The 27,993-nt window shown below is 36.8% G+C and overlaps 1 protein-coding gene across 1 annotated transcript in view; it reads left to right on the top strand.

Moving 5' to 3' along the window:
* The first annotated feature begins 245 nt into the window (after positions 1 to 245).
* Cad89D (cadherin 89D) overlaps positions 246 to 27,993 on the top strand; it is a 46,544-nt gene continuing 18,796 nt past the window's right edge. The window contains exons 1-3 of the mRNA XM_069501439.1: positions 246 to 297; positions 22,741 to 22,840; positions 26,343 to 26,529. Coding sequence (XP_069357540.1) covers positions 246 to 297; positions 22,741 to 22,840; positions 26,343 to 26,529 — 339 coding nt within the window. The remainder of the gene's footprint in view (positions 298 to 22,740; positions 22,841 to 26,342; positions 26,530 to 27,993) is intronic.

Below are 27,993 nucleotides of genomic sequence, written 5' to 3'. Positions count from 1 at the left end.
TAATATTCTTTTTAAAAAAAAAAAGAGTTCCCACGGGATTTGTAAAATTTTTGTACGAAGTCGCGGGCATCAGCTAGTTAATCAGCTAGTTAACAATATTATTGTCTTGTAATGTACTTCCTCTATTTGTTGCAGCTAGTGGCACAGCGCAAAATGAAGCTACAAGCTCGGACTGTAGTGGCGCCGTGGGGGGTGGCGAGCTCCTAGTAGTGCGCGTTGAAGTCTAATGTACTGTGAATGTGAAGATGTGCTCCACAGTGTGTTTGGTGTTGCTCGCGCTCGTGGGCTCGGCGATATGTAAGTACATTACTTTTAGGTATGATTTATGCTAGCGCGTGACAGGCACGAGCCGTGCCACGTACGAGCATAAGCTGCTTCATATAAAATGTTCATGATATTTTGAAAACCCTGCCTCGTCGTTGCGGGCACGAGCCGTGTTAGCAAAAATCATTTTTAGTACTAGAATCCTACATTACATTACAATACATTCATGATGGTGGTCTGGTGTGGAGGGCTGCGGCCGTGGCCCGCGGCTAGTTATCCGGAAAAGCCGTGCCGCCAAGCGATCTAGCGTTCCGATACGATGCCTTGTGGAAACGAGTACGGGTGTGATAAAAAGTTAACCCGCTACCATCTTAGACTACATCATCACTTACCATCAGGTGAGATCGCAGTCAAGACCTAATTTGTAAAGGAATAAGAATTATCATGAATATGAATGAAATATTTTTTACGCCAATATAAAACATATATATCTTTATAACATATATCTTTATTTGCAAAAAAGAGAAGAACATAAAAGGAAAACAATAAACAACAGAAATAAAAGCACATTTGGCGCTTTGGAGCATCTCCATCGTCGTCTACTACACGATAGACGACTTAACTTTACTTGTACCTACCTGTTGTGTACCTATAGATAAAGACCTGGAGAGTGAAATAGGCTAGTTTTTATCTCGAAAAATCAAAAAGTTCCCACGGGATTTTTAAAAAACCTTATTCCACGCGAACGAAGTTGCGGCCATCAGCTAGTAAGAATATAAAGTAGTTCTTGACTGTATTAAACGGATAAACGACAAACTGTCCTACTATTTTATAGTCTACAAAATTATTTACTGCTTTGATACAAACAATATATCTCATTTTAATGACAGTGATAATGTTTTCACAGCAGAACTCTAAATATCATAGATAATAGAAATAGTAACCACCTTTACGTGTTAAGTTCTTTAATAAGGGGAAAGTGTGTCTTTAATGTTATGCATTTTAATGCATTATACTAGCTGACCCGTCCTGTCTTTGCTCGAGTGGGATTCTTAAAAATTACTGAGAGGAGGGAGGAGGAGTGAGAAATCCTGAAACTCGCTGACATTTGGCTGTCTGGCAGCTCACAATCTATATACATGTATAATATATAAAATCTAAATATATAAAAGGAAAAGGTGTCTGACTGACTGACTGATCTATCAACGCACAGCTCAAACTACTGGACGGATCGGGCTAAAATTTGGCATGCAGGTAGCTATTATGACGTAGGTATACGCTAAAAGTCTACCAACCCGCACATGGCCAGCGTGGTAGACTATGGCCAAAACCCTTCTCACTCTGAGAGGAGACCCGTGCTCTGTAGTGAGCCGGCGATGGGTTGATCATGATGATACGCTAAAAAAGGATTTTTAAAAATTTTACCCCTAAGAGGGTGAAATAGGGGTTTGAAATTTGTGTAGTTCACGCGGACGAAGTCGCGAGCATAAGCTAGTCATTATAAAAACCATTTGGCTATGGTCAGGGCGCAAGGTTTAAGATTGACTTTCCAACTTTCTCTGACGGAACTTATTTGCGAAAAAAAAGCGATTTGCGCCATGATAATCAATCCTTTGTCTACGAGATAACATTTTCAGCGTAATTGGACTGTCTCACGATATTATGTGTTAAAATATATAACTACTGGTGAACAATGAACATAATCTAGTGTTTAGTTCGTGGTTATCTAGATACCTATCTATAAGAACTAGGAAGCGATTTTTATCTAACTTTACACATCAGACTGAAGAATAGTATTTATCGTGTACCTACTTATTTGCTCAAAATATTTTGGGCAGATCTTAATGATAGGGTCTTGGACTGTAGTAATAAAATGGGTAAATTTTTGTACCTATAGCGGTAGTTTTGACTAGAATACTTAAATAGAATAATTAGAAAAAAAAAACCATGATATGTATTCATTTAAAAATATTTAATTATTAACGTCACACTGTACGGAAAGCGATTAATGAAGCCACCTGGCCTAAAGGACATTTTTTTAATTTTTACATGAATAATAATTTCCCGCAGAAATTGCTCTACTTTTATGTTAAAAAATTTAAAAAAATGTCGTTTACGGATTGTGACACATTATTCACATTCCGTACAGCGTGACGTTCATGTTAAAAAAAATATATAAAAATCGACTTCCAAATCCACTAGAAAGTCATTTTTTTACTTTGTAGTGGTTTTGGAAGTCGATTTTTTTAATATTTTATTTTATTTTATGCTTTTTAATGTAAGTAGTCATTGCTTGGTACCTAAAATATCAATTCACCAGCATAACTTTCCAAATCCATACAGCTTAGGAGTTCAGTACCTTGCAGCATCAGGATTGAGAAGTTGGGATCCAAAGTTCAATGACATAGATCATATAGATATAGGCAGTGGCGTGCACAGAGTTTGAAGCCAGGGTAAGCATTAGTAAGATAGGCCTTAGATACACCTTATAGAGACCTGCTAAATGGCAGGTCATAAAGAAAAATGAGCACTGGTCATTTCAACTAGGGTAAGCAGTACTTTTATGCCTCTATGAATTGCACGCCACTGGATATAGGTATTATTTTCTGATGGTTCTTGATTTTAAACTTCAAAAAAAAAGTTTGTCATGATTCTTCATTTACCAAAACTTTGACATGCCAGTAATATGACAAATTAACCTACAAACCGTCGTGATAGCACGTCTCACCCATTACGATTGACATCATGTCGCGCTCCACATGCGGGGTAACTGTGACACAGATCGCAGTTATCAGATAGGCGAGGGAACTCGCAGGATTAGCGTAACATAGATCTCATTTTTTTAAAAGAAAATTGTGAAGGCTTGTTATTATGGTCATGTTGTTTTAAGCGTTCTCCTCTCTCTCTAGAAAAAAACCGCCAAGTGCGAGTCAGGCTCGTGCAACGAGGGTTCCGTACTACAGTCGTATTTTTTCGACATTTGAACGATAAATCGAAAACTATTATGCACAAAAATAAATAAATACCTGTTTTAGAATACACAGGTGAAGCTTTTTCATTAATTGATACCCTACTTGGTAAAGTTATCTTACTTTGAAAATTGAAAATACTAATTATTTGAACATATTTTAATTTTTTTGTGTGATGTCACCACAAATCCACAGTTTTCAGATTTATTTCTTTACTTGTGTTATAAAACCTAACTACCTGCGAAATTTTATGATTCTAGGTCAATGGGAAGTACCCTATAGGTTTTCGTGACAGACGGACAGACGGTCAGACATATGTTCTTTAGAGGATCTAGGAGAAGACGCTATGAAAAGGCTAGGGCTTTTATACTCCAAAACACTGACTGACTGACAAAATGGACTGATACAGAATCTCTCGTCAATGGAAATTTTAATAGTAATTTAAGCACGTAATAACTTCATGGGTTAAATAGTTCATTAGCCATACATATACATATAATATCTAATTAGTTATATTATTTAACAACTATTACATAATGCTTAGAAGCTTAGGAAATCATTTCGAAAAATTTAAATAATTATGAAATGGATTGTAATATTTGTATATAAAATAGGTGAAATTCTTTATAATTTATTTAAAGCCTACATTATTTAAACGCATAACAGATAAAATGCGCGTGAGGTGTTAATTAAAAAACAAATTACTTTATTTAAAAGTGTTACGTTAAACTGTGTTTAAACTTTAATTTACCTACCTAGTTAAATTTACATAAGTATAAGTAAGTACTTACATCACTTGAAAGTAATGGTTAAATTAACCTATCATTTAATAAACAAGAAAGTTCAAATACTAAAACCCATAGAGATTGAGTATATTATAGATTAGTACCTATCTAAAACCTGACTAGGTATTTGTCTACAAAATACATAGTCTAACAAACAAATAATTATTTTTTAGGATCTACACAATCATACATAGTGAAACCTTTCAATCGATGTCAAATTAGATAGATTTATCATAACTTTAATTTATTAACTGTTTTTTTGTCATATTCGCCATATTGAATTTGTTATGGTGTCAAAATAACTTGTGTGACCGTATCATTCTACTCAATATCGGACGCATATGTACCCGTAGTACAAGATTTTACGTCTCACCAAACGAAACCAAATTCGAGAGTCGAAATACTTCCGCGTTACAGTAAAATGGACCTAAACAGCCTTGAATTGAAGTCAAATATTCAATGCCACTGATTTTAATTTCGCAATGTTACCGCTTGGAGCGCTGGCTGTAGAAGTGTAGACAAACTTGAGCTTTAAAACAAGGCATTTAAGATCCAGTTTACTGTAACGCGGAAGTATTTCGACTCTCGAATTTGGTTTGGTTTGGTGAGACGTAAAATCTTGTACTACGGGTACTGCTCCTGCCAGCCGATCTAGCAAGCGATCTAGGATCCGACCTAGAATTACCCTACACAACGACATGTTCAGGAGGCAATCTAGGATCCGTGCGTAGAATGCTTACAATGGGTTTTACCCAGCGATGCTTCATCTATTGAGTTTGGTTGAACTTTGAGGTGATCGATAAAAGGGGAAAATTTTGTACAGAACCTCAGTACATTTTAGCTTTCTATAGGCCCTTTGTAATATACCTACCCAGGAAAGACCGGATTTCCATTTTTCCCACAGGAGTGAAGCTATAGGCGGTCGCTAGCAACTTTATAAGAATGGTGTCCGTAGCACCATATCTCCCATAGATTTCTCCAACCATAAGCCGACCGAATTAATTAGCTTCAAAGTAGCATGGCGTGTCATCTGAACAGCTAAATAATTGCATTAACATCTGTTACACAACTTTAAGCTCTATCATTACGTAATAGAGATCACGACAAGTGCATTCATTGCTTTGTATCTTTCTGATGGTTACTTGTAACTGTTGGTTGGATAATAGAATTTATTACAATAAAAATATGGTTTAATTTGGGTTGCGTTTTGTTTTGATCTCGGTCGTGAGACGCGACTTACTTAGAATAATTTAAAAGGCATTTTTCTCATATTGAGTTGATTATGCGATTTCTTTGGTACGTGTATACTATTTGTTTTGTATTGTTGTTGGAACTTGGAAGTGTGTCCGGGAAATGAGTGTAATAATTCTCCCGTTATTGCTTTAATTATCGAAGTTTTTCTAACTCTATAAGCTTAGTGGAGTGTTAACATCTATAAACTTATAATGATTGTATATTCGATTTAGTTTTTAAAGCTTATTAGCTAGGTAGCTATTTATTTGAGTTAATAATACGTTAACGTGTGTTTAATATTTCGTAAAAATCCGAAAATCTAAAAGATAGGCTACGAGGTTGTATCTAAACTATAGTACCTAGGTATTATTATATATTCTGGGCCTATACAATATAATGTTTTAATGACTGTATACCAGTGGCGTGTACAGGGTTTGAAGCCAGGGTAGGCATTAGTTAGATAGGAACCTGTTTAATGGCAGGTCATAATGAAAAATATGCATGGAGCTATATTACAACTGGGGTAAGCAGTGCATTTATGCCTCTATGAACTGCACGCCACTGCTGTATACATTTGAAGTTTTTAAAGCATTTCTTTAAAAAAAAAAAAGAATATTAGCCATGTTAAATGACTAATATTCCCCTTTTCTCTCCAACTAAGCGTCAGGCTTGTGCTAGGAGTAGGTACGACAATAGTGCAACGGGCGGGGTTTGAACCGTCGACCTTTCGGTTTTCAGTCCACTCCTTTACCGGTTGAGCTATTGAGGCTTATTGATCGTATGATCGTGGGTATGTAATAATCCTGCATGTTTACTAATGATTTTAAGCTTGTTTTATTATTATTATCAAAATCATCTAAGTAATCGTGGTACCCATGTACCCGTTATCTAACATCTTTATACTGAATCTAAACATCAGAACATATTAAAACACATGTTTAATATTAACATCCGAAATCCGAAGTTTTGCAATAATTAATTAGAATTACAATATTTAACATTTCGTAAAGAACTAAACTCTAAAATGTCACTTCGGTTATGAAAGCCACAAAATACAAAGTTACTAACGACACTTATTAAGTTATATAAATATAAACCTTTTAACACCGAGAACATCCGAGACATGGCCGCTAACTATGGGCCTCATAAGAAAGCTCAGAGTCACTCAACGGATGATGGAGAGAGCTGTGTGCTGAGTTTCTCTACGTGATCAAGTCAGAAATGAGAAGATCCGTAGGAGAACTAGAGTAACCGATATAGCTCAACGGGTTGCGAAGCTGAAGTGGCAATGGGCAGGGCATATAGTCCTAAACCGATAGACGTTGGGGTCCCAAGGTGCTGGAATAGCGACCTCGCATCGGAAGACGCAGCGTTGGAAGACCTCCCACTAGGTGGACGGACGACATCAGACGAGCCGCAGGGAGCCGCTGGATCCAGGCGGCGCAAGACCGTGGCGTGTGCAAGTCCCTACAAGAGACCTAAGTATGTCCAGCAGTGGACGTCTATTGGTTGACGATGATGATGATGATAAAACCTTTTAGCCTATCAAATACCTAAGTTTGTATGACTGGTGGCAGCCTGTAGTGGCCTTCTATTCGGGAGGTCGGAGCTTCAATCCCGTGCACGCACTTTTAGGTGCTTCTAGCTTTTTGGAGCTATGTGCGTTTTATTTTAAGCAATTACAAAACGCATATAACACCGAAATGTTAGATCCCTATAGGAGTTGAATTTTTAAAAATCCTTTCTTAGCGGATGCCTATGTCATAGCTATCAGCCTGCCAAATTTTATCTCCATCCAGTAGTTTGAGCTGTGCGTTTATAGATCAGTCAGTCAGTCACCTTTTCCTTTTATATATTTAGATCATGTAATGTTGTAACAGTAAAAACTGGTGTAATGTTCCCAAGTGCGAAGTATAAGCAATCAGCACAGAATGCGGAATGGAGCCGATTTCCGATCCGACACAATGTCCCTTGCTCCCATGCGATTGCTCGCGTTCGCCGCTTTCCGCGTTTTTGCGCATTCCGCACTCCACCTACTTACGAGTCAACGACCTCACATGATTGTGTTAGATCAGTCGGGATCTCAGTAAAAACAACTAAACCACCATTGAGTAAGTCTTTTCAAAATTTACTACAAAAAAAGATTCCGATGAATTGAGAACCTCCTCCTTTTTTGAAGTCGGTTAAAAAATTAAACACTCGTATTCGTGAGTAATTAATGGGATCGGATGCGATCCCAGGAGACGCGGGTTCGAATTCTGCTTCGATTTAGAAACTAACCCGTCTGCGACTTTATCGAATGGAATTAGGTTTTTCAAAAATCCTGTGGGAACTCTTTGATTATCCGGGATAAAAGTCTTTATCACTCTCCAGGTCTTTATCTATATCCATGCGAAAAATCACGCCAATCCGTTGCACCGTTGCGACGTGATTGAAGGACAAACCAACAAACAAATACACTTTCGTATTTATAATAAGGGTACTGATTTCCTTGAAGTGTATGTAAAACACTATAAAAATTATTTAAAATAAAAATGGTAATTAAAAATTGTAAACTTTATTTTCTGAACGTTTTCCAGTCACATGGGAAAATCGCGAGTTATTGAACTGTAACAGTATATTACAACTGTAATCTGCTGACACGCACATATTACTGATCTGCGTATGTAATTCCGTCCCCGGGCAACGAGAGCCGATTACAGAAAGCACGTAACTGACTCGTAATTACAGTGCGGGTTCGATTCCCGGTATTATGATAGTGTACTTGTGATGGCGTGTTGTATGACGTGTAGCGGGGACTTGAAGAGATGCCAGAGAAACAACTGATAATATACATGTCAGCGTTACTTGCAATCTCCTAAGTAACTTAATTATTAATTGTTTAGTTAAGTAGTTAGTTAAGTTCTTTTTATTTGTCTAGATATTTTGCAAATGCTGTGTACACATTTTATAGATACATTTATCAGCCTGTGTTTGTCTATAAGTGTCGTATTTTGTGTTAAATTAATGTATTGTGTGTGTTCCTAATAAATAAAATAAAATAAAAAAATGTTATTATAATTAACGGGTTATTAAGCTATGTCTTCACATGCGTACGGATAAGTTTATTCAAGCAAAATGTTGTCCCTTGCTTCTTTCAGTTATTTCTTTAATCCGTTCTCAATAAAGAAAAAATAACAATACAAAAACAAAAAAAAAGCGTAACATCTAAGTGTTACCCACAGCACATTAGCGGATTTAATTATGCAATTGTAATTGTAATTGTAATTCTGATTGATGCCGGAAACGAGCGTAGTTGAGAGCTCTTCGGATGCCGAACAAAAGCATTTTTTAGGGTTCCGTATCGTATCTGAGGGGCGTCAACATGGGCGCGTTTGGAAGCCTCGTAGCTTTAGTTTTAAGTTTACGTAGTTGATTATTACACTATACCATGTTACAAATCTAACAATTTTTACAATCAATAAGAGTAACATAATATGTTACCTATTCAAAAATTCACGATTCAAAATTCAAATATTTTATTCAAAACAGGTAATAAATTACAATTTTTGATTTTCAGTTGTTGGATTTGTAAGATATAGTGGTGACATCGATATAAATTACAAGATATGCCCAAGCGAACAAAATTTTTCACGGTTTTGGAACCAAATAAATCAGCGCCACCTCTTAGATACTAATGAACGACCCCTTTGAAATACAGACGTCGCTGAGGTTGTATTGGTGCATTTTGGAACCAAATAAATCAGGGCCACCTCTTAGATACTAATGAACGACCCGTTTGAAATCCAGACGTCGCTGAGGTTGCATTGGTGCATTAGCACCAATGAGTCGGTGCCATTTTGTTTGTTCAATAGCCCTGTCCATACGAAGTAATTATATAAGTCAATCAATCAGTGGTGATAATTATTACGCAAACTTTAAACTAAAGCTATGAGGTTTCCAAACGCGCCCAGGTATGTGAAGAACCCACAACAAACTCAGCTGGGTATTCTTTTTCATCATCACCGCTTTAAAAAATGCAAATAAAAAAAATATTAAAAAGTATATTATACAGTGCGACAAGGCTATCTTGGCGCGTGGCGAAAATCAGAACTAACGTTGCCGTCAAGTGTCCCCTTTGTGCTTATTTGAATATTCTTAGCATTTGTTCTCCACCAGCGCCCCCCTATCAAGTGCCAAGAAAGCCTTATCGCACTGTACCAAGTAAGATGGTACGGAACCCTTTATGTGCGAGTCCGACTCGAACTTGACCGGTTTTTGTAAGCGATCACAATTGCGCAACACTGCAAAGCATCTTCACTTTTTAGATTCCCTTCACTATCTAAGATCTCTTAGCGCCAAGCTTACGTGTCTTTGACCTACTAATTATTTGACCTGAATTATTTATTTATCATTGTTTGTGTTTATTAGATACTAGCTTATGCTCGCGACTTCGTCCGCGTGGACTTCAAAATTTCAAACCCCTATTTCACCCCCAGATTACACCTACCGAGTACAGTGGCGAGTCAGTGTCCTCGGCCGAGTACTCGGTTGGTATAAACACTTTAACGAGTGCAATTTCGCCGCAATTTCTCAGCCACAACACTGTCTCGGCCGAGTGACATTTTTAACCGACTTCAAAAAAAGGAGGAGGTTCTCAATTCGTCGGAATCTTTTTTTTTTTACTGTCTCGCTTCACTACTCGGTAGGTGTAATCTGCCCATTAGGCGTTGAATTTTCGAAAATCCTTTCTTAGCGGATGCCTACGTCATAATAGCTATCTGCATGCCAATTTAAGCCCGATCCGTCTAGTAGTTTGAGCTGTGCGTTGATATAGATCAGTCAGTCAGTCAGTCAGTCAGTCATTCCGTCAGTCACCTTTTCCTTTTAGTATATATTTAAACTAGCTTATGCCCGCGACTTCATCCGTGTGGACTAAATTCTTTCTTAGCGGATGTCATCATCATCATGATCATTGATCAACCCATCGCCGGCTCATTACAGAGCACGGGTCTCCTCTCAGAGTGAAAAGGGTCTTGGCCATAGTCTACCAAGCTGGCCATGTGCGAATTGGTAGACTTCACATACCTTTGAGAACATTATGGAGAACTCTCGGGCATGCAGGTTTTCTCACGATGTTTTCCATCACCGTTCAAGCGAGTGATATTTAATTTCTTAAAATGCACATAACTCCGAAAAGTTAGAGGTGCGTGACCAGGATCGAACCCCCGACCTCCGACTAGAAGGCGGACGTAACCACTAGGCTATCACAGCATAATAGCTATTCGCATGCCAAATTTCAGCAATTTTGCCAATTTTTCTATTCTATTATATTCTAAAAATTCTATTCTATTCCCACGACTTCATTCTCGTGGGCTTAGGTTTTTGCAAATCCCGTAGGAACTCTTTGATTTTCCGGGATAAAAAGTAGTCTATGTCACTCTCCGGGTCTTTATCTATACCCATGCAAAAAATCACGTCAATCCGTTGCACCGTTGCGACGTGATTGAAGGACAAACCAATGAACCAACGAACAAACACACTTTCGCATTTAAAATTGGATAGTGATACAAAAGCATTTTTGAGAGTGAATATTATCATTAGTATTACATGATGCTGCAACATCATCACTTCTGAGATTCCCTTCACTATCTAAGATCTCTTAGCGTCTAAACTTACTTACGTGTCGTTTTGACCCACTAATGTTTCTACTTTATTATTAATGGACTAAGAGCCAGCGCGTGCCAGACCTTCGTTATTTTATAAAGGCTGAAAGACCTCTCAGAGTCCCCAACACTGGGAAGACCTTTTGTTTGGATCATGATGGCTTTGGTAGACAACAATAAAGGTGTATAAAATCTTACGTCAAAGTATAAAGTCAAATTTTTTTAATATTTTCTTCTGAGTAGTATTAGAAAATATCATGTCGTGCATTGCCAGACTAGTGTAGTGGCAACCCCCTCCCAGACAACCTTAATTTTTTAAAATTTATGGGTGTCTAGCAGGGGGTTGCGACGATACTATGTGTCTGGCAATGCATGACGTGATTACTAATACTACTCTGAGGAAAATACAAAAAAAATTGACTTTATAAATTGATGTAAGATTTTATACACCTTTATTACCTGTTGTCTCCCAAAGCCATCATAATCCAAACAGACGTCCAAACAATCGTTCTTCCCAATGTTGGGGACAATACGCAGATAAACTTTCAGCTTTTATAAAATTACGAAGGTCTGGCACGCGCTGTCTCTCTCTCTCTAATAAATATAAGGTAGCATTTTCACTATGACTTGAAAAAATGCTTAGTGACAATGCGAATGTCAGAAAATTTTAATTTCGCCCCCAATATTATCGTTAGTTGCATAAATTACAGTAAATGCGGAAAAGAGAAAAACTCTTAACCTTTGGCCGTAGGACTGACGTCTTTCCATTCAAACCATGTGTAGTCTGGAGATGCTTTTTAGGACAAGCGTTTTAGCGTTCCGGTACGACAGCGTTTCCACCTTTCCACTATCGACCAGGAGTATGTAATTATTAAATAGGTCAATTTAGATCCAATTCATCAATAAGTAGATACTTATCTGATATCGATTCTGATTTTATTCCCATAACGCGTATCAATATATTTTATTTCCATCAGCGTGGCAGACTATGGCCTAAGTGCTTCTCTTTCTGAGGAAACTTGTGCTCAGTAGTGAGTCTAGATTAATTATTAGGCTAGATCGTAGTTCAATTGAGTAGCTTATTGACACTCAGTAATTTGACAACCTGGCACTGGAGAAAAAAACCGGCCAAGTACGAGTCGGACTCGCGTACTGAGGGTTCCCTACTTGGGTATTATTTCGACATTTTGCACGATAAATCAATAAATAAACGATTTTGCACGATAAATATACAAAAATAAATAAAAAATCTATGTGTTTTCAATCTGTACCTTTTCATATGTTTTTCCACTTGGTATAAGACCTACCTACCTGCAAAATTTTATAATTCTAAGTCAACGGGCAGTACCCTATAGGTTTTCTTGACAGACACGACAGACAGACAACGAAGTGATCCTAGGGTTCCTTTTCCTTTTGCGGTATGGAACCCTAAAAAAAGTTGTGAGCCGGCGATTGTTTGATCATGATGATGATGATGACGTGAAATAGTTGCTTACTTGACCATCAACTGCGGAACCAACACGAGTACCTGTCGTACTTGAGGAACTAACAGTAAACAAATGAAAGTGGTTTGCTACAAAAACATGCAAGCACCATAAGAGGACCATAAGGTACAAAAAGTCAATCACGCCTGCGGGTAAAGAGCGCCCGAACCTGTATGGTAACTTTCGTTTTTTTCTTAACAGACTCGATAAGACTTACTTTTTCACATAATGTTAAGTATACAGTTACATAATAGTTACCTATATTATTATATTATTATATTATTGTTATGAACATAGCCATACTATGCGGCTTAACTTTTGTCGCTTATACACTAGACGGGTCATTTGGAACAAAAATTGTCATGGATGATGGCGCCCTCTTGTTTGTCAATGAATCAGCATTTTTAAACAATACTAACCAAACTATTAAATCTAATATACCTACCAAATATTAAATCGGCAATCATAGAAACAGATGATGTTTTAAATAATGAATAGTCGGTTGTTATGGGTGTAGAAAGTTCATAACAAGTCTTGTTTCTGTGGGAAGTTGTATTTAAATCCAGACATTCTAGATACACCGACGCGACGCCTAACTGTAAAACATGCTAATTGGTATCTACAGGTTTTCCTAACAAAACCAAATCAAATTAAACATAGAAACGTGAATTTTTGCTTGCATATAGTTAAAGTAGTTAAACTTTCACCGATATTTAATTATTACATTGTTTTTGTTTTTGTAAAAAAAAATTTTTTGTGTACTGATTAATAAATAAATTCTAATTCTAATTCTAATTGTACCATGGACATATTACGTTCATATAAAAAAAAAACTCGCCTGGTTCTTAACTTAAAATCCTGGAGGTTACTTCCTATCCTTACTATTTAAAAAAGGTTACTTCCTATCTATCCTGGAAAATCAAAGAGTTCCCATGTTCTTAAAAACCTCGATCCATGTAGACGAAGTCGCGGGTATCAGCTAGTGTATAATTGAGTAGTGATATTAATATGTCTCGTGTTGTGTACTTCCGTGAGATAAAACTGTAAAGGTCATAAGCACACAATATATCAACTCGGATACAGATCGTCACCGTATCAACTGTAGCCGTTAGTGCCTAGTGGGAGATTTTCTAACTATTTGCTTAGTATAAGATTTAACGTCTCACCAACGTTGCTAGAATTCGAGAGTCTAAACACAATAACGTCAAAGTAAAATGGACCTAAAGAGCATCGGCTGTAGATGTTTCCTGTCAATTATAATCCGGGTACCTTTAAAAAAAGAGTGAAGGCACCTTTTAGGCAAACGCGTCCCATCTTAGGTCACATCATCACTTCCCATCAGGTGTGATCGTGGTCAAGCATGCGCCTATAACGAATAAAAAAAATGTGTTTCCTCTTGAAGCGCTGGCTGTAGATGTGTTTAGCTTTAAAACAAGGCAGTTAAGATCTAGTTTATTACAACGCGGAAGTGTTTCGACACTCGAATACTATAAACGTTCGTGAGACATAAAATCTCGTACTGGTGGTACTGGTTGACAGTGAGGCGAAATGCAATACGGTAACGATAAGTTTTCGAGTTGATATGTGTGCTATGACCTTAAGATGTAAATACGAAGTGATGGCGCCCTTGGTTAGGCTCCACCGTTCCGTGCGGCTGCGCGCGAGTTCGCTTTCCTCACCACTTTCCCGCTTTCTTGTCATTGTCGCCTGCATGGCTAGTTAGAATTAGAATTAGAATTAGAATTTGTTTATTAATCACTTGGTACACAATCAATTAATTTACAAAATCACTATAATAATTAATAATCAGTAAAATAATATGTGTAAACAAAAACAACACAATCGATAGAACTGCATTAGTGAAACACTGCGTCGCAATTCTATAATTACTAGTTACTAGATTATGACTAGATCTTATCTTATGTTAACACCAGCTTGTGCTCGCGACTTCGTCCGCGTGGACTACACAAATTTCAATTTATTATTTTACCGCCTAGCGCCTTAGGGGTTTAATTTTCAAAAATCCTTTCTTAGCGGATACCTACGTCATAATATTTTCATATCCTATTTATTATTATATTTGCATATCCGATTTGTATGTTTAGACTTTAGACCAAAGAATTTTTGAATACCTACTAATACTTATGTAAGTTATAAGAATTATTACTTCTACATCTATGCTTCAGACTATGTTGTACTTACTATAACCTGTTAATTTAAGTTTAATATGACATTCTTACTGAAAATCGAAACTATTTTATATTAACATACTTGTACCTACCTAATATTACAAAATAATTAACAAAGAAGAAACTAATTGACATTATAACAAACATAATTAATTCGTGCTATCAATAAATAAAAATAATTTCGATTCAAAATGAATGCCCTATATAATTACCTGATAAAATCTATTATAAAATAATGTAACACGTAGTTTGCATGTAATTGTATAATAATTATATATTTAGCATGTATGTATTGTTAATGTACCTAACTTTGCAATGCCCTAACGGGGCTTCATGTAACCATGAAAGCAAATGAATAAATAGATCATAATAGCTATCTGCATGCCAAATTTCAGCAAAAACACATACATCTTGGTAATGCATCAGGAAGAATGAATATGTCATCGAAATCACACATAGCATCATTCATACTTTAGAGTGTAGACATACAATATAATCATGTGACAAAACACCGTAGTTTGTTCCATATCGTTAGATATTACCGCTACACTTTCTCCACCTGTCCAGGAAATACTTCCTGCTCTGCGTTCATGACTTCCTTGTTCAGCTACCTTACCTTGAGTCCCCCTATCTTTAGATAGACAGGTATCTACTGCAGATAACGACCACAGAACGCGAAATAAGGTGATAGGAATGGTTTCTATCGAGGCCACAAAATTTATGTAAAACAAATACAGTGTTGCTAACTTTGGAATAGGCTAGTTGACACTTTTTTTAAGTTGGTCTTAAATGGTTGATATTTGTCCTATTAGATCAAAAAAATTAACACTATATTTTTTTGCGCCCTAAAAACCGTAAAACTTTAATTTAAAAATATATTTTTCTTAGACAGGTGAAAACACTGTCGGCCATGTTTGGCCGATAGATTATCTGTGCTCTGACGTCATGCATTTGTAAACAACAGCATAACTTCCCAAAGTTTAATAAACATGACTTCTATACTAGTTTACATGGAAAATATAGTAATTATCGTTATTGTATCATCCGAGAATGTAAAAACGCATCGATAAAGACCACAGGAAAGTTGTGGATTAGAGTGCCCAATGAAATAAATATACGTAACACGATCCTATATGACTAACGACTTCAACCCAAATTTATTTTTGCAAAGATCACTTCGTTGTAAGTCTTACTTAATAACTTATTCAATTTATAAAGAGAAAACGATAATTTTTTACGTTTACTATGAGTTTTTAGAAATATATAAAAACTAGCTTGTGCTCGTGACTTCGCCCGCGTGGACTTCATAAATTTCAAACCCCCGTTTAACCCACTCAGGGGTGGAATTTCAAAAAATCCTTTCCTAGTGGATACCTTCTCTTTACCTACAAAGAACACACCCACCAAATTTCATGTATCTAGGACCAGCTGGTTAGATGTTTAGGCTGTGCGTTGATATATAAGTTAGTCAGGACTTTAAATTTTATATATATGGATACTACGTTAGTCCCCGCGTGACATAGGGATGACATTTCTTTGTTTACATATTTAATGACGTCACATTATGGCTGACAGCGTTTTCTGCGTTTCAAATAAAAATAAAAATTGTATTTTTTTATCCATCCTGCGTTTTTAATAATTTTTATTGAAATATTTCGTTGTCTTAAGCAAAATACTATAATAAATAATCATTTATTGGACGAAATTAGATATGAGTCAAGTAGCCTATTTCATTTACGTATTTTTATAAGATACCTATAACAGCTACGTTACGATCAAAATCATAGGTATCTGATTGGCTGACAGTTTCTCACTTTTGGCTGCAACGCATTGTTGCAGCAAGAATACCATAAACTCAACCAATCATAGTAGTTGAAATTGTAGCAATGATGCAATCTTTCCACAATCAGCTTCGGGATGATATATCACCGATTTTGAGCAGCTCTCGTTATTATAAATGTGAAATTATAGTTGTGGGTTTGTCCATCAATCACGCCGCAACGAAACAAAGAATTGACGTGATTTTTGTATGGATGTAATAATAAGTAGTTAAAATCTGAAGAGTCACATAGGCAACGTTTCATCCCAGGAAATTAAAGAGTTTCGAAGGGAAGTATTTTGAATTTTAGACTTTTCTGGATTTTTAAAACCTAAATCCTCGCGAACCAAGCCACAAGCATCATCTAATGCAAGATAATTCAAAAGAGCATTATCTTTAGAATCCATAGCAATCTAAACTAAACTGAAATGTTTTAGCGTTTAAACTACCGTGAGTGGGGCACGCGCGTCCCGCAGTCAAAACCGCGGCGCGTGCGCGAACGGACTCCCTTGAAAAAGGACCCCGTATGGGTTCGAAACTAGTCGGGCTAACGTCGACTACACACGTGAGTAAAGCCGGGACAGATATTATTTAAACTGAAATGCTGTACAAATATATTTTTACAATAACTTGCACTGATGTGTAACTGCACATAAGCGCGGCGACTAACTCACATTTCTATACGTATTCTGTGTCTCGTCCTACCTATCTCTAGGTTTAGTTAACTGGTAGGCAGCCTGGTTGTCTTTGACGTGGTAATTATAAACTGGTAGCGTTGTGAAAACCGTGGAAAGTAATGATTATGCAAAGTTTTAATGGCATGTTGTCAAGAAAACTCATTTTTAGGATTCCGTACCTCAAAAGGAAAAACGGATCCCTTATAGGATTGTTGTCTGTCTGTCTATCTGTCTGACGGTCTGTCGGTCTGTCTGTCTGTCTGTCCGTCTGTCAGTCTGTCGGTCTGTCAAGAAACCTACAGGGTACCTACTTCCCGTTGATCTAGAATCATGAAATTTGGCAGGTAGGTAGGTCTTATAGCAGACATTCGGGGAAAAAATCTGAAAACCGTGAATTTGTTGTTACATCACACAAAAAAATTAAATTGTGGTCATGAACTAATAATTACATTTTCGAAGTAGGATAACTACATCAAATGGGGTATCCATACAAAAGGTCTTCACCTGTGCATTCTAAAAAAGATTTTTATTTATGCATCATAGTTTTTGATTTATCGTGCAAAATGTAGAAAAAATACGATTGTAGTACGGAACCCTCGTTGCATGAGCCTGACTCGTACTTGGCCGGTTTTTTGTATGTGTACCTCGTAGTAAAATTGATGGAAAGGAGTCACAACCCCCAGCGATGAGAATACGACGCAGAAAGGCGCTTACGGCTCTTATCTCGCGATCACCTTTAAAAGCTATAATCATTGGCCTTACAAACAACCGTGATTCACATTGCCTGCAAAATAGCATAACGGTTCGGGAGATGAAAACATCGAAGGGCGATACTTAGCTGCGCAACTGGTAATTTGAACTATACGCGCTGAATTGTAGGGGCATTGAAATCTCTGTTATGAGATGAAACACCTCATCTCTTTTCTAAACTGTTATTTGAAAAGAACCATTGTTAAGACGTATGGATTCGAGACATGGTCGCTTACTATTGGCCAGCAGACATACTTAGAGATCTATAGAGCCCACTTTGACTTTGCTCAGACATAATACGAGACAGATTTATGTGAGAGATATACATCTGTCTCGTTTGAACTCTGTCTGAGGCTGAGATCATTAGGGCGATTGTCTAAAACCTGCATCAATCATTATTACAATCTCAATTGTTCTGATTGGCTGAATTTGTGCGATTCTTGTTGCAACAATGCATTGTAGCCAATAGTGAGCGAGCATTAACCAATCAGAGATGATTGCGATCGTGACATTGTAGCTGTCAAACAACCGCGGTAGGGCCACTGTAGAGCGCACTTTGACTTTGCTCAGTTTTAAGATTGAGTTAAAACGAGACAGATTTATGTGAGAGATATAGCTATGTCTCGTTTTAACTCTGTCGTAAGTCTCAGCAAAGTCAGAGTGCGCTCTATAGATCTCACCCTTAAGTTTAAGCAAAGTCAGAGTGCACTCTATAGATTTCACCCTTAGTGTGCGATGTTAGCTCACTAGCTATGCTTGGAGTTTCTCTACATGTTGTTCTTTCACTTCATTGAAAGAATCATTAACTATTACACCTTTAGATTATTATCATTGTCTACGGCAATATAACTTTAAATGTGTAGCCGAACTACCATCCTCAATTCAGAGGCAAATTAGATTTCCGATAACAAAATAGATAGCTACAATTACAAGATTAGCGTCTCTGTTCTGTTACAGCTTAGCTATTAAATAATGCATGGGAACTGATTTATCGTTTCAATTGAAAGGCTCGTCGGGAATCTTTATAGTTATCTAATAGCTGCATTGTTTCGGAGATCAGATATGCATTGCGTATTGTTGGAAATTTGCCTGAAGGTCAATATTACCTATATCTGATCTGATGAGGTCTTCGGGAGGGCCGTGGTTTGGCGTAGATGATACCTACCGTTTAGGTTTATAATAGCTACCCAATTGCCTAGAAAATATATTTAATTACTACATGATGCCCGCGGCTTCGCCCGCGTGGATTGAAGTTTTAGAAACTCTTTGATTTTTCGGGATAAAAAGTAGCCTATGTCCTTCCCCGGAATGCAGGCTATCCCTGCAAACCGCCGGTCCTAGAGACGTGTTTGGAGGGTGTATTCTTTGTAAAGAGTAGGTATCCATTAAGAAAGGATTTTTCGAAATTTCTCCCCTAATAATAAGGGGTTGAAATTTATGTAGTCCACGCGGACGTAGTCTCGAGCATAAGCTAGTAGATTATAAACGCACTGTATATATTTTAATTAAATCAAGAGTGGTGCCCAGAATCGAACCCTGGTGCTACCAAAAAGGAGGCCTATAGCTACTTACGTTTTAACCACTAGGCTATTATCGATTTTTCGTAGAAATAATCCGATCTCCCTGAAGCGGTTAAAATTTCAAATTTTGAGCAAGAGGCACCACCGAAATATTATTATCGAAAAAACAAGTCTAGAATTAGTCGCGTCACTTACCTGAATAGTTTTTCATCGACAATAAGTAGTAGGTACTTACCATAGATTTCCTCACAGTTGGTAGTTTCATCCACCGTGACGGACTATCGTAAGACATTTGCAATGGCAAATTTTCCCATGCCTGCCTGCCGTCTTTGGATTACAACACCATAGCACAGAATCGTCTAGGATGATGGTAATTTTGTTTATCTAGGTACTTTCCACATACCTACCTACTTATCCATGCATATACTCTGTCTCTAGACATAATCTATATACATAAAAGGAAAAGGTGACTGACTGACTGATCTATCAACGCACAGCTCAAAACACTGGACGGATCGGACTGAAATTTTGCATGCAGATAGCTATTATGTCGTAGGAAAGGATTTTTTCCAATTTTCAAAGTAAGATGACTATACCAAGTGGGGTATCATATGGAAGGGGTTTACCTATGCATTCTAAAACAGATTTTTATTTATTTTTATGCATAAAAGTTTTTGATTTATCGTGCAAAATGTCAAAAAAAAAATATCCGTAGTACGGAATCCTCGATGCGCGAGCCTGACGCGCACTTGGCCAGTTTTTTCACAGTAAATTGAATCTGTCCGATTGTTCCATAGTAATATTTTACGGTAAGATTTGCTAAACTACCAATAATAAGCATAACAACTTCTTACATTTTTTAAATGAAGACGCAATCTGGTTCTTTGAAACGTTGCGACAGAAAAAGTTAATAAAAATATTAGAATCTTATTTAAATGCTAACCGTATTTTGCGGTTCATTTGTAATTATACGCTCTATTAGGAGTCAAACATTCTATTGAAAGTAAAAACAAGTTCGTGTGGTCGAGCGTAACGCTTGAGCATCGTCATTTTGTCGATAAGTTGAGTTTTACGTAAAAAACTATATAATTATTGCAGTAGGTACAGTAGTATATCAAATATTTGAAAAGAGCAACCGCCGAGTTTCTTGCTGGTTCTTTTCGGTACGAATGGCATTCCGAACCAGTGGTACATGCATCCGACGATTCGAAAGCACTTTTAAAAGTTTACTTAACTATAAAATATTTATTATTATTAATATTATATTATTTATTATTATTAATATTATATTATTTATTATTATTAATATTACTAAACGTAACTTATGTCACATTAAGGACAAATCGTAATTTTTAAAAAATCCACATTTGAAAATGGCACCATACATAGTGGCGAGCACAGGGTTTGAAGCCAGGGTAGCATTAGTTAGGAACCCGTTCACTGGCAGTTCATAATAAAAAATATGCGTTGAGCTATTACAACTTGGGTAAGCAGTGCATTTATGCCTCTATGACCTGCACGCCACTGTCCATACAACCGCCATATTGCTTTTTTTTTTCAAAAAATTTATAGCCAATCCTTATATTATTATCCCGAAAAAATTCCAAAAACAGTTATTTTGGAATCTAGCTATATCGATATTAGAAATGTTTCCTCCGACTTTAATTTTCAAAACATATATTTTGATGTACAGAAATCTTCCAGTTACAGTTTTATTTTAAGTATAGATATTGCGATGTTTATCAGTATCATGTATATCTGACAGACACTTTCATAACAGGAGCAAAAATGAAAATTGTAACTTCCCTACTGAAGAGGACCTACAAGAAACTCGATGATGGGCAATCAGTAGTCACAAGTCATTATTTTCTTGTTGCTATGCACTTAGCTGGACGCAATCACATTTCATCTCACATTCTCTTTGATTATCCATTTTTATGAGACCATTCCTGATTTTTTCTTTCATAACTACGAGTAATACTCAGAGTCTCATTTTGAAAACTTTCAGTAGGTAAATTAAAATTACACTGACTCAGACTTTTATGTAAGTCTTGCAAGGGAAAATAGAGCTTGTAATGTACAAATATGCACTAATTAACAAATATGCACTATTTTTACAACAGTTTTTTACCTAGATTTTGTTAAATTTGTATAACGCGAACTCGCCATCCTCACATAAACTTTAACAGTTTCCAGAGGATGGCGAACTGTTTATTTTAAAATGTATTAGTGAAATTTACGTGATCAATAAAAAAAAAAAAAAAAAAAAATTATGATGTGCAAACAATATTATTCAACCTAAGGGTGTTCAAGTAATTTTATTTTCGAATAGATGATTGGGCTTCGAGTGGGATTTTTCAAAATCAGTTAGGGATCGAATTTCTTAAGATCTTGAAAAACGTAGGTATTTCTTCATTTCTGCCCGAAAGCTCAATTTTTATAGAAAATGACGGACTTTCTTATAACGTTCTTTTATCACCTATTTAGCCCCCGAAAATCCTTTCCTTGGCGCCTACGTCATAAAAGGATCCTACTGTCAAAATTTCAAGTTTTTCAGCGCGTGGTTGTGCGTTGATATAATAGATCAGTCAGTCAGGATGTCTTTTTACAATAGAATAGAATAGAATAGAATGTTTTTTTATTCATGTAAACTTTTTAAAAGTGCTTATGAATAGTCAGGTAGTTTTAATTTACGGTAGTTTCATTATGTAGGTAGAGGTACCTATAGATGCTTGAAACATCTTGATGTCAAAAATGGCCTTTACGTGATACAATTATTTCAGTATCAATATAAAGGGTCGAAATTGTGAAGTATATTTTCAAAGTATACCCGCAGCATCCACTTTCTATTTAAAGGTACCCCGTATTAAGTTTCCCAACACCACAAAATGTATGTTATCAATGAATGGTACACTTTCAAGCGTTTTCCCATGCATGCGTTGCCGCAATCTATCAACGTTTAAATTTTTCTCAACGGCCGCCGCTATTGATTCTATAACAAATAGGACAATCGGATTTCTCAAAGCCACTGTTTGAAAACGAGGTCAGAGATTAGAAAAGTAAATAAATTGTTCTACTTTTAAGAACATAATTAATTTTAAGCAGCTTTTTAAGTATTTTTGAAAAGTTTTGCTAATCTGTCAGAAGTTTTTTGAAAGTAAATACGGGCCTATTAGTTATTATCATGAATCCCTACTTTAATATCACTACCCATGATATAATAATTAATACAAAAGTGTGTTTGTCTATTGGTTTGTCTTTCAATAACATCGCAACGGATCGACACGATTTTTTGCATGGATATAATCAAAGAGCTGGAGAGTGAAATAGGCTACGTTGTACCCCAAAAAATCCAGCGTGACTAAGGCCTAAATCCATCTCATCCTTTTTTCGTTCGTTTTGCAGGCTGCAACTTCTACCCTGTCGGGGACTACCTGAAGTTCGTCAGGATACCAGAGAACTTGGAAGTGGGGGAAGAGGTCCTACAAGTTGAAGTGCATCCAAGGTTAGTAAATAAAATTATTTTATACTTACTTATTTTAGTTTTAATTTAATGTTGTTTTTTTAGATTTAAGTTTATTAATAGTTTATATTTTGTTAACCATATTAAAACAAATTGTTCATATATTCCAATCTCAGAATAAATACCTGATTTTATACTTATTAGAAAATGCTCGCAACTTCGCTTGGATTTATGTTTTAAAAAACTTGGGTTATCTCTGAAACTACTGAACCGATTTTGTTTTTGAACTGAAATTCTTTCACCAGTGGAAAGCTACATTATGCCTGAGTAACATAGGCTATATTTTCAATAAATAAAATTAGGGATTATCAAGTGATTTTTAGGCAAGATACCTATACCTAATATGTAGGGCGTATGTAACATGTCCTCAGTAAAGAGGCCGGAAACTTTGTTACGGCATAAAATATCGCAACATTCATATAAAATTCATTCACCAACTAATGATTTCTGTGAACTCTGTAGATACATACCTAGATAGTCGTTTATGGTATATATTACGGCGGTACTTACATGGGATTTTTATCTATTTTACTACCACATTGCGACCTGCCAAATTTCATGATTCTAGATCAACGGGAAGTATCATAGAGTGACTTTTGATTCCTCCGAATTGACTAACACGAAAGACAGACAACAAAGTAATCGTATAGAGCCTCAATAGCTCAAGACTGAAATCCGAAAGGTCGGCAGTTCAAACGTCACCCGTTGCACTATTGTCGTACCTACTCCTATAGCACAAGCTTTACGCTAAGTTGGATGGGAAACGGGAATATTATTCATAACAAGCATGGCTAATATTCCTTTTTTTTTTTAATAAAGGTTTCTTTTTTCCTTTTGTGGTACGAAACCCTAAAAATCAGCTGGATTCAACGGAAAGTTTTAAAATTTTAAATAATATTGTGCGAAAGTTTGTCTGTTTGCTAGCTTTTCATGGCCTACCGTTTTTCATTTCGGGAAAACAAAGACTCATCGCGGGATTTTTAAATCACCACAAATCCACGCGGACGGAGACGTGGCCATTATCTAGTATAGATATACATACTATACTTACGTATGCTTGAAGTTCACGATAGTGGATGAGAGAAATCAAATGATTTGAAGAAAAAGATGTCAAAAAAACATCTAAAATAGTATTTTTTTAACTTCAATCATTTTGTAAAATTAGCAAATCAATAGGTTACCTACCTATTACGTCTTTTGACCCACTTTTGACCACATAAATCTTTTGGCAGGAAATTTCGTAAATTTTATCATTTTTATCAGCTCTTAATGCAGTCTGGCAACATCCAGCTATGAGCTAATTGAGAATATTGAGCAATACACAGTCCACAAACATATTAGCCGCATAACTAGTGCGCGACACGCGGTGTTGCTTGCTCAGTTATTATCAGATTGTACACGCTTTTCAAGGAAGCCCGTGATTTATGATTGTGATACAATAGTCGTTTTATCATTATCTTTACTATAGGGTTCCGTGCCAAAATGGTACAATTGGAACCCTAAAAGTGCGACTTTCTCCATCCGACTGTCTGTCTGTCTGTCTTAATCGATTATTTCCGTAATTATTATTAAAGCTATCGACATGAAAGGAATAGTTGTATAATATAATAGTTTTACAGCATCATTGCAATATTTTTTTTGCGACACTTACCGTTTTACTTCTTCTATAGTACGGAACCTTCGGTGCGCGAGTCTGATTCGCCCTTGGCCGGCTTTTTTGTAATGTTGCCAATTTAGCTTGTATTTTATATGCATGATGCCTGAACTGATATTATTATACCTAATGTTTAAGACCTCTAATTCGGGAGGTCGAGGGTTCGATCCCGGGCACGTAGCTACATAGATGCCTCTAACTTTTCGAAGTTGTATGCGTACCAATGAAATTTAATTTCATCTGCTTGAACGGCGATGAAAAATATCGTGGTAGGTAGTAGGTAGATGGAAACCTGCATGCCTGGGAGTTCTCCATAATATTCTCAAAGGTGTGTGAAGTCTACCAATCCACACTTGGCCAGCGTGGCGTGGCCTCGGTAGACTCCTCTCATTCCAAGAGGGGAACAGTGCTCAGTAGTTGGCCGACGATGGTATGCTGATGATGATGACCCTAAATGACCAAGTAGGCGCTAAGCTTTCGCTTATTTGGTTTGACATTTGATACGTTCATAAACATTTTATAAACGTTGCATCAATAGCACATTCACGTCGAAGGCAGAGAAAAAGTTGTTATCAGTTAGCAAATAGGTACCTAATCTAAATATTATTATATGGAAAAGGTGACTGACTGACTGACTGACCTATTAACGCACAGTTCATAGCTACCTACCGAAAGTGTGTATGTTTGTTTGATTAGGTACCTACCTACGTCTTTGTCATTTCATTATGCCCTAACTACTCAATCGATTTCAAGGAAATATCGCCAATTCTTTATCGCGGGAAAATGTAAGTTAGTATTACAACTTTCAATGTTCAAATGGCGAAATTTAATTTAACATCTACCTAATTATAAAATACGTTGTAGGTTGTAGTATAGAAAACAGCTTTATTAAATACCTAAAATGTAGATTGTAGGTAGGTACTATCTTAAAGTATGATCACCCATCCAGTTACCAACTTGGGTTAAAGTTGCTTAACCAGCGCAACAATTTATTGACAACAGCCTAGCTGCCCCACTCTAGCAGATACATGCTTGTGAACTAGGACAAAATAAAGATGTCGTGCCTCGTTTTCCACTTCGCTATACTGTTAAAGATAACGACTATTAAAAACCGTTGGGACGTTGATGGAAAAGTGTATTTATGGTGATAACCACCTGAACTACATTTTATAAACGCCTCCAAGTAATGGATCTGTCTACAATATTTCGAAAAGTGGTGTCATGGGAATTTCATGAAGAACTAGGTTTGACTAGCGCCATCTATGAAAGATTCATAAAACTACTATTCAAAGTGCTCGTTCGTAATAATAGTGATAGATGTCGCTTTTTAAATTTTAATATTTCGTAGAGTGAAATGTTTAGCAACTTTTTACTCATAGCAATTGTCTTTTTATGACTTGATCCTAATTTAAATTAATTAATATTTTTAACTTAAATATCTAAATTGATTGAAGACTTTGTAAGTTGTACTAGTGACATATTATGTCAAACGAAAACGATTGAGACACCTTGTGGTCATTTAGTTCTTACGAGTATTAGCAGATGTCGCTTTTGATAACAAATCTAAAATACAAAATTGAAACTTCGCGGGTGGGGGAAAAAAATAGTGAGACAAAATTATTTGACCCTTACAAAATATAAATAAATTATTTACTCACTGTATATAAACATCAAAATGTTATTTGTACTTACACCAGAAAATAAAATATGTATCTAGGAGGTCTATCTAAGCTATGTGTGTTAATTAATTGTCTGTAATTTTTGTAACGTCGAAAATTGATAATTATGATTTTATAAGTTTTATGTAGTTATTCTAATATGATTTTTCAGAAAGAACCTGGTCCTGCAGCCGGTGGACAGGGAGGAAGACGCGCATCTGTTCACTTACCGCGACGTGAACCGCACACACGTGTCAGTGGTACTGGCGCAGAGCGTGGACAGCTTGGTGGACAGCGACTCGCCTCAGAACGTGGTCAAGTTCCGTCTGGGCTGCGACTTCGACACCGGCGACGATCTGGTAACTATAAAACCAAAATATTAATACGTAGGTACTCTTTCCTTCACCATCATCAACCCATCGCCGGCCCACAACTTTACGGCATAGTCCTTCACGCTCGCCAAGTGTGGATTGGCAAACTTCACACACCTTTGAGAACATTATGGCGAATTTGCAGACATGCAGGTTTCCTCACGATGTTTTCCTTTACCGTTCAAGCAAGTGATATCAAATATAGGTACCTACACACACATAACTTCGAAAAGTTAAGAAGAGGCAATAGTCCACCACGCTCGCTAAGTGTGGATTGACAGACTTCACACAATTTTGAGAACATTGACTCTCCTGTGTTCTCAGGCATACAAATTTTCTCACGATGTTTTCCTTCACCATAGTTAATTGATAGGTATTTAATTGCTTGAAAGTTTTTTTAATATTCATTATAGGCGCACGCTTGACCACGATCACACCTGATGGCAAGTGATGATGTGGACTAAGATGGGACGCGTTTGCCTAGAAGGTGCCAGTTCACTCTTGTTTTAAAGATACCCGGATTATAATTGGCAGGAAACACTGATCTCCAGACTCTGGAGATCAGTGTAGTCCAGACCCTAGCCTACATGCCTATAGCCCTAGCAGATAAGGAACGATGACGCAAAGCGTTTCGTACGCGAACATGGAATGTTGACATAGGGGTGGAAACTACCCCGGTCTCTTGCGGTACGGTGGTAGAGAGGTGAAGGGGGGACAAGATCGAGCAGCTCCTGAGCACACTCTCCAAAATATATCCTGTAAAACATTAATTACACATAAGTAACTCTGATACGTACCTAATTAGTGTTTGTCGAACCCCCGACCTCTCAAACAAAAGGCCGACGTCTTAACCACTGGTTGCGTTAAAACTGGCGCCTTCATAAAAAGCATTTTATGAAGGCACCGACATTGGCATGGCAATATTGTATCAGTCGATGTACCGTTTGTCGGTGAATGGAAAACGCATCATACCTACTTACAATTTCCTCCTTTGCCGTAACGCCGCCGGTTCCGGTGCCGAGCCGGCCATTCAAAAAACGTACTGGAAGGATTTTTTTAAATTCCCAAATTTTTTTTTTTTTTTTTTTTACAAGAAATCACAACTTTTTTCACCTATTGCAGAAAGTAATGTATCTACATCGCCCTTTAGAATGACATTTCGGCTTTGTAGAGCGTTGTCTCTGTCACTATATCTATATGAGGTTTTGTCGGTCTTAATGGTCGATGTACATTATTTTTATGGTTTCCTCACGATAACATTTCCTTTACCGTTAAAGCAAGTGATACTTAATTGAACGGATAAGTTTTGAGATGCGTCATCAAACCCTGGACCCCTCGACTAGGAAGCCGAAGCCATATCGCTTTAACCCATAACATAGGAAACAATAAATCTCGTACGCACTCGGCACTATAAAGTGTATAAACCCAATAAGGCCGAAACGATTTCACGTT

Source organism: Maniola hyperantus, chromosome 10 (assembly GCF_902806685.2).
Source record: "Maniola hyperantus chromosome 10, iAphHyp1.2, whole genome shotgun sequence".
Lineage (NCBI taxonomy): Eukaryota > Metazoa > Arthropoda > Insecta > Lepidoptera > Nymphalidae > Maniola > Maniola hyperantus.
Note: the sequence above shows the minus strand (reverse complement) of the source record. Positions and strands in the feature narration are given on the sequence as shown.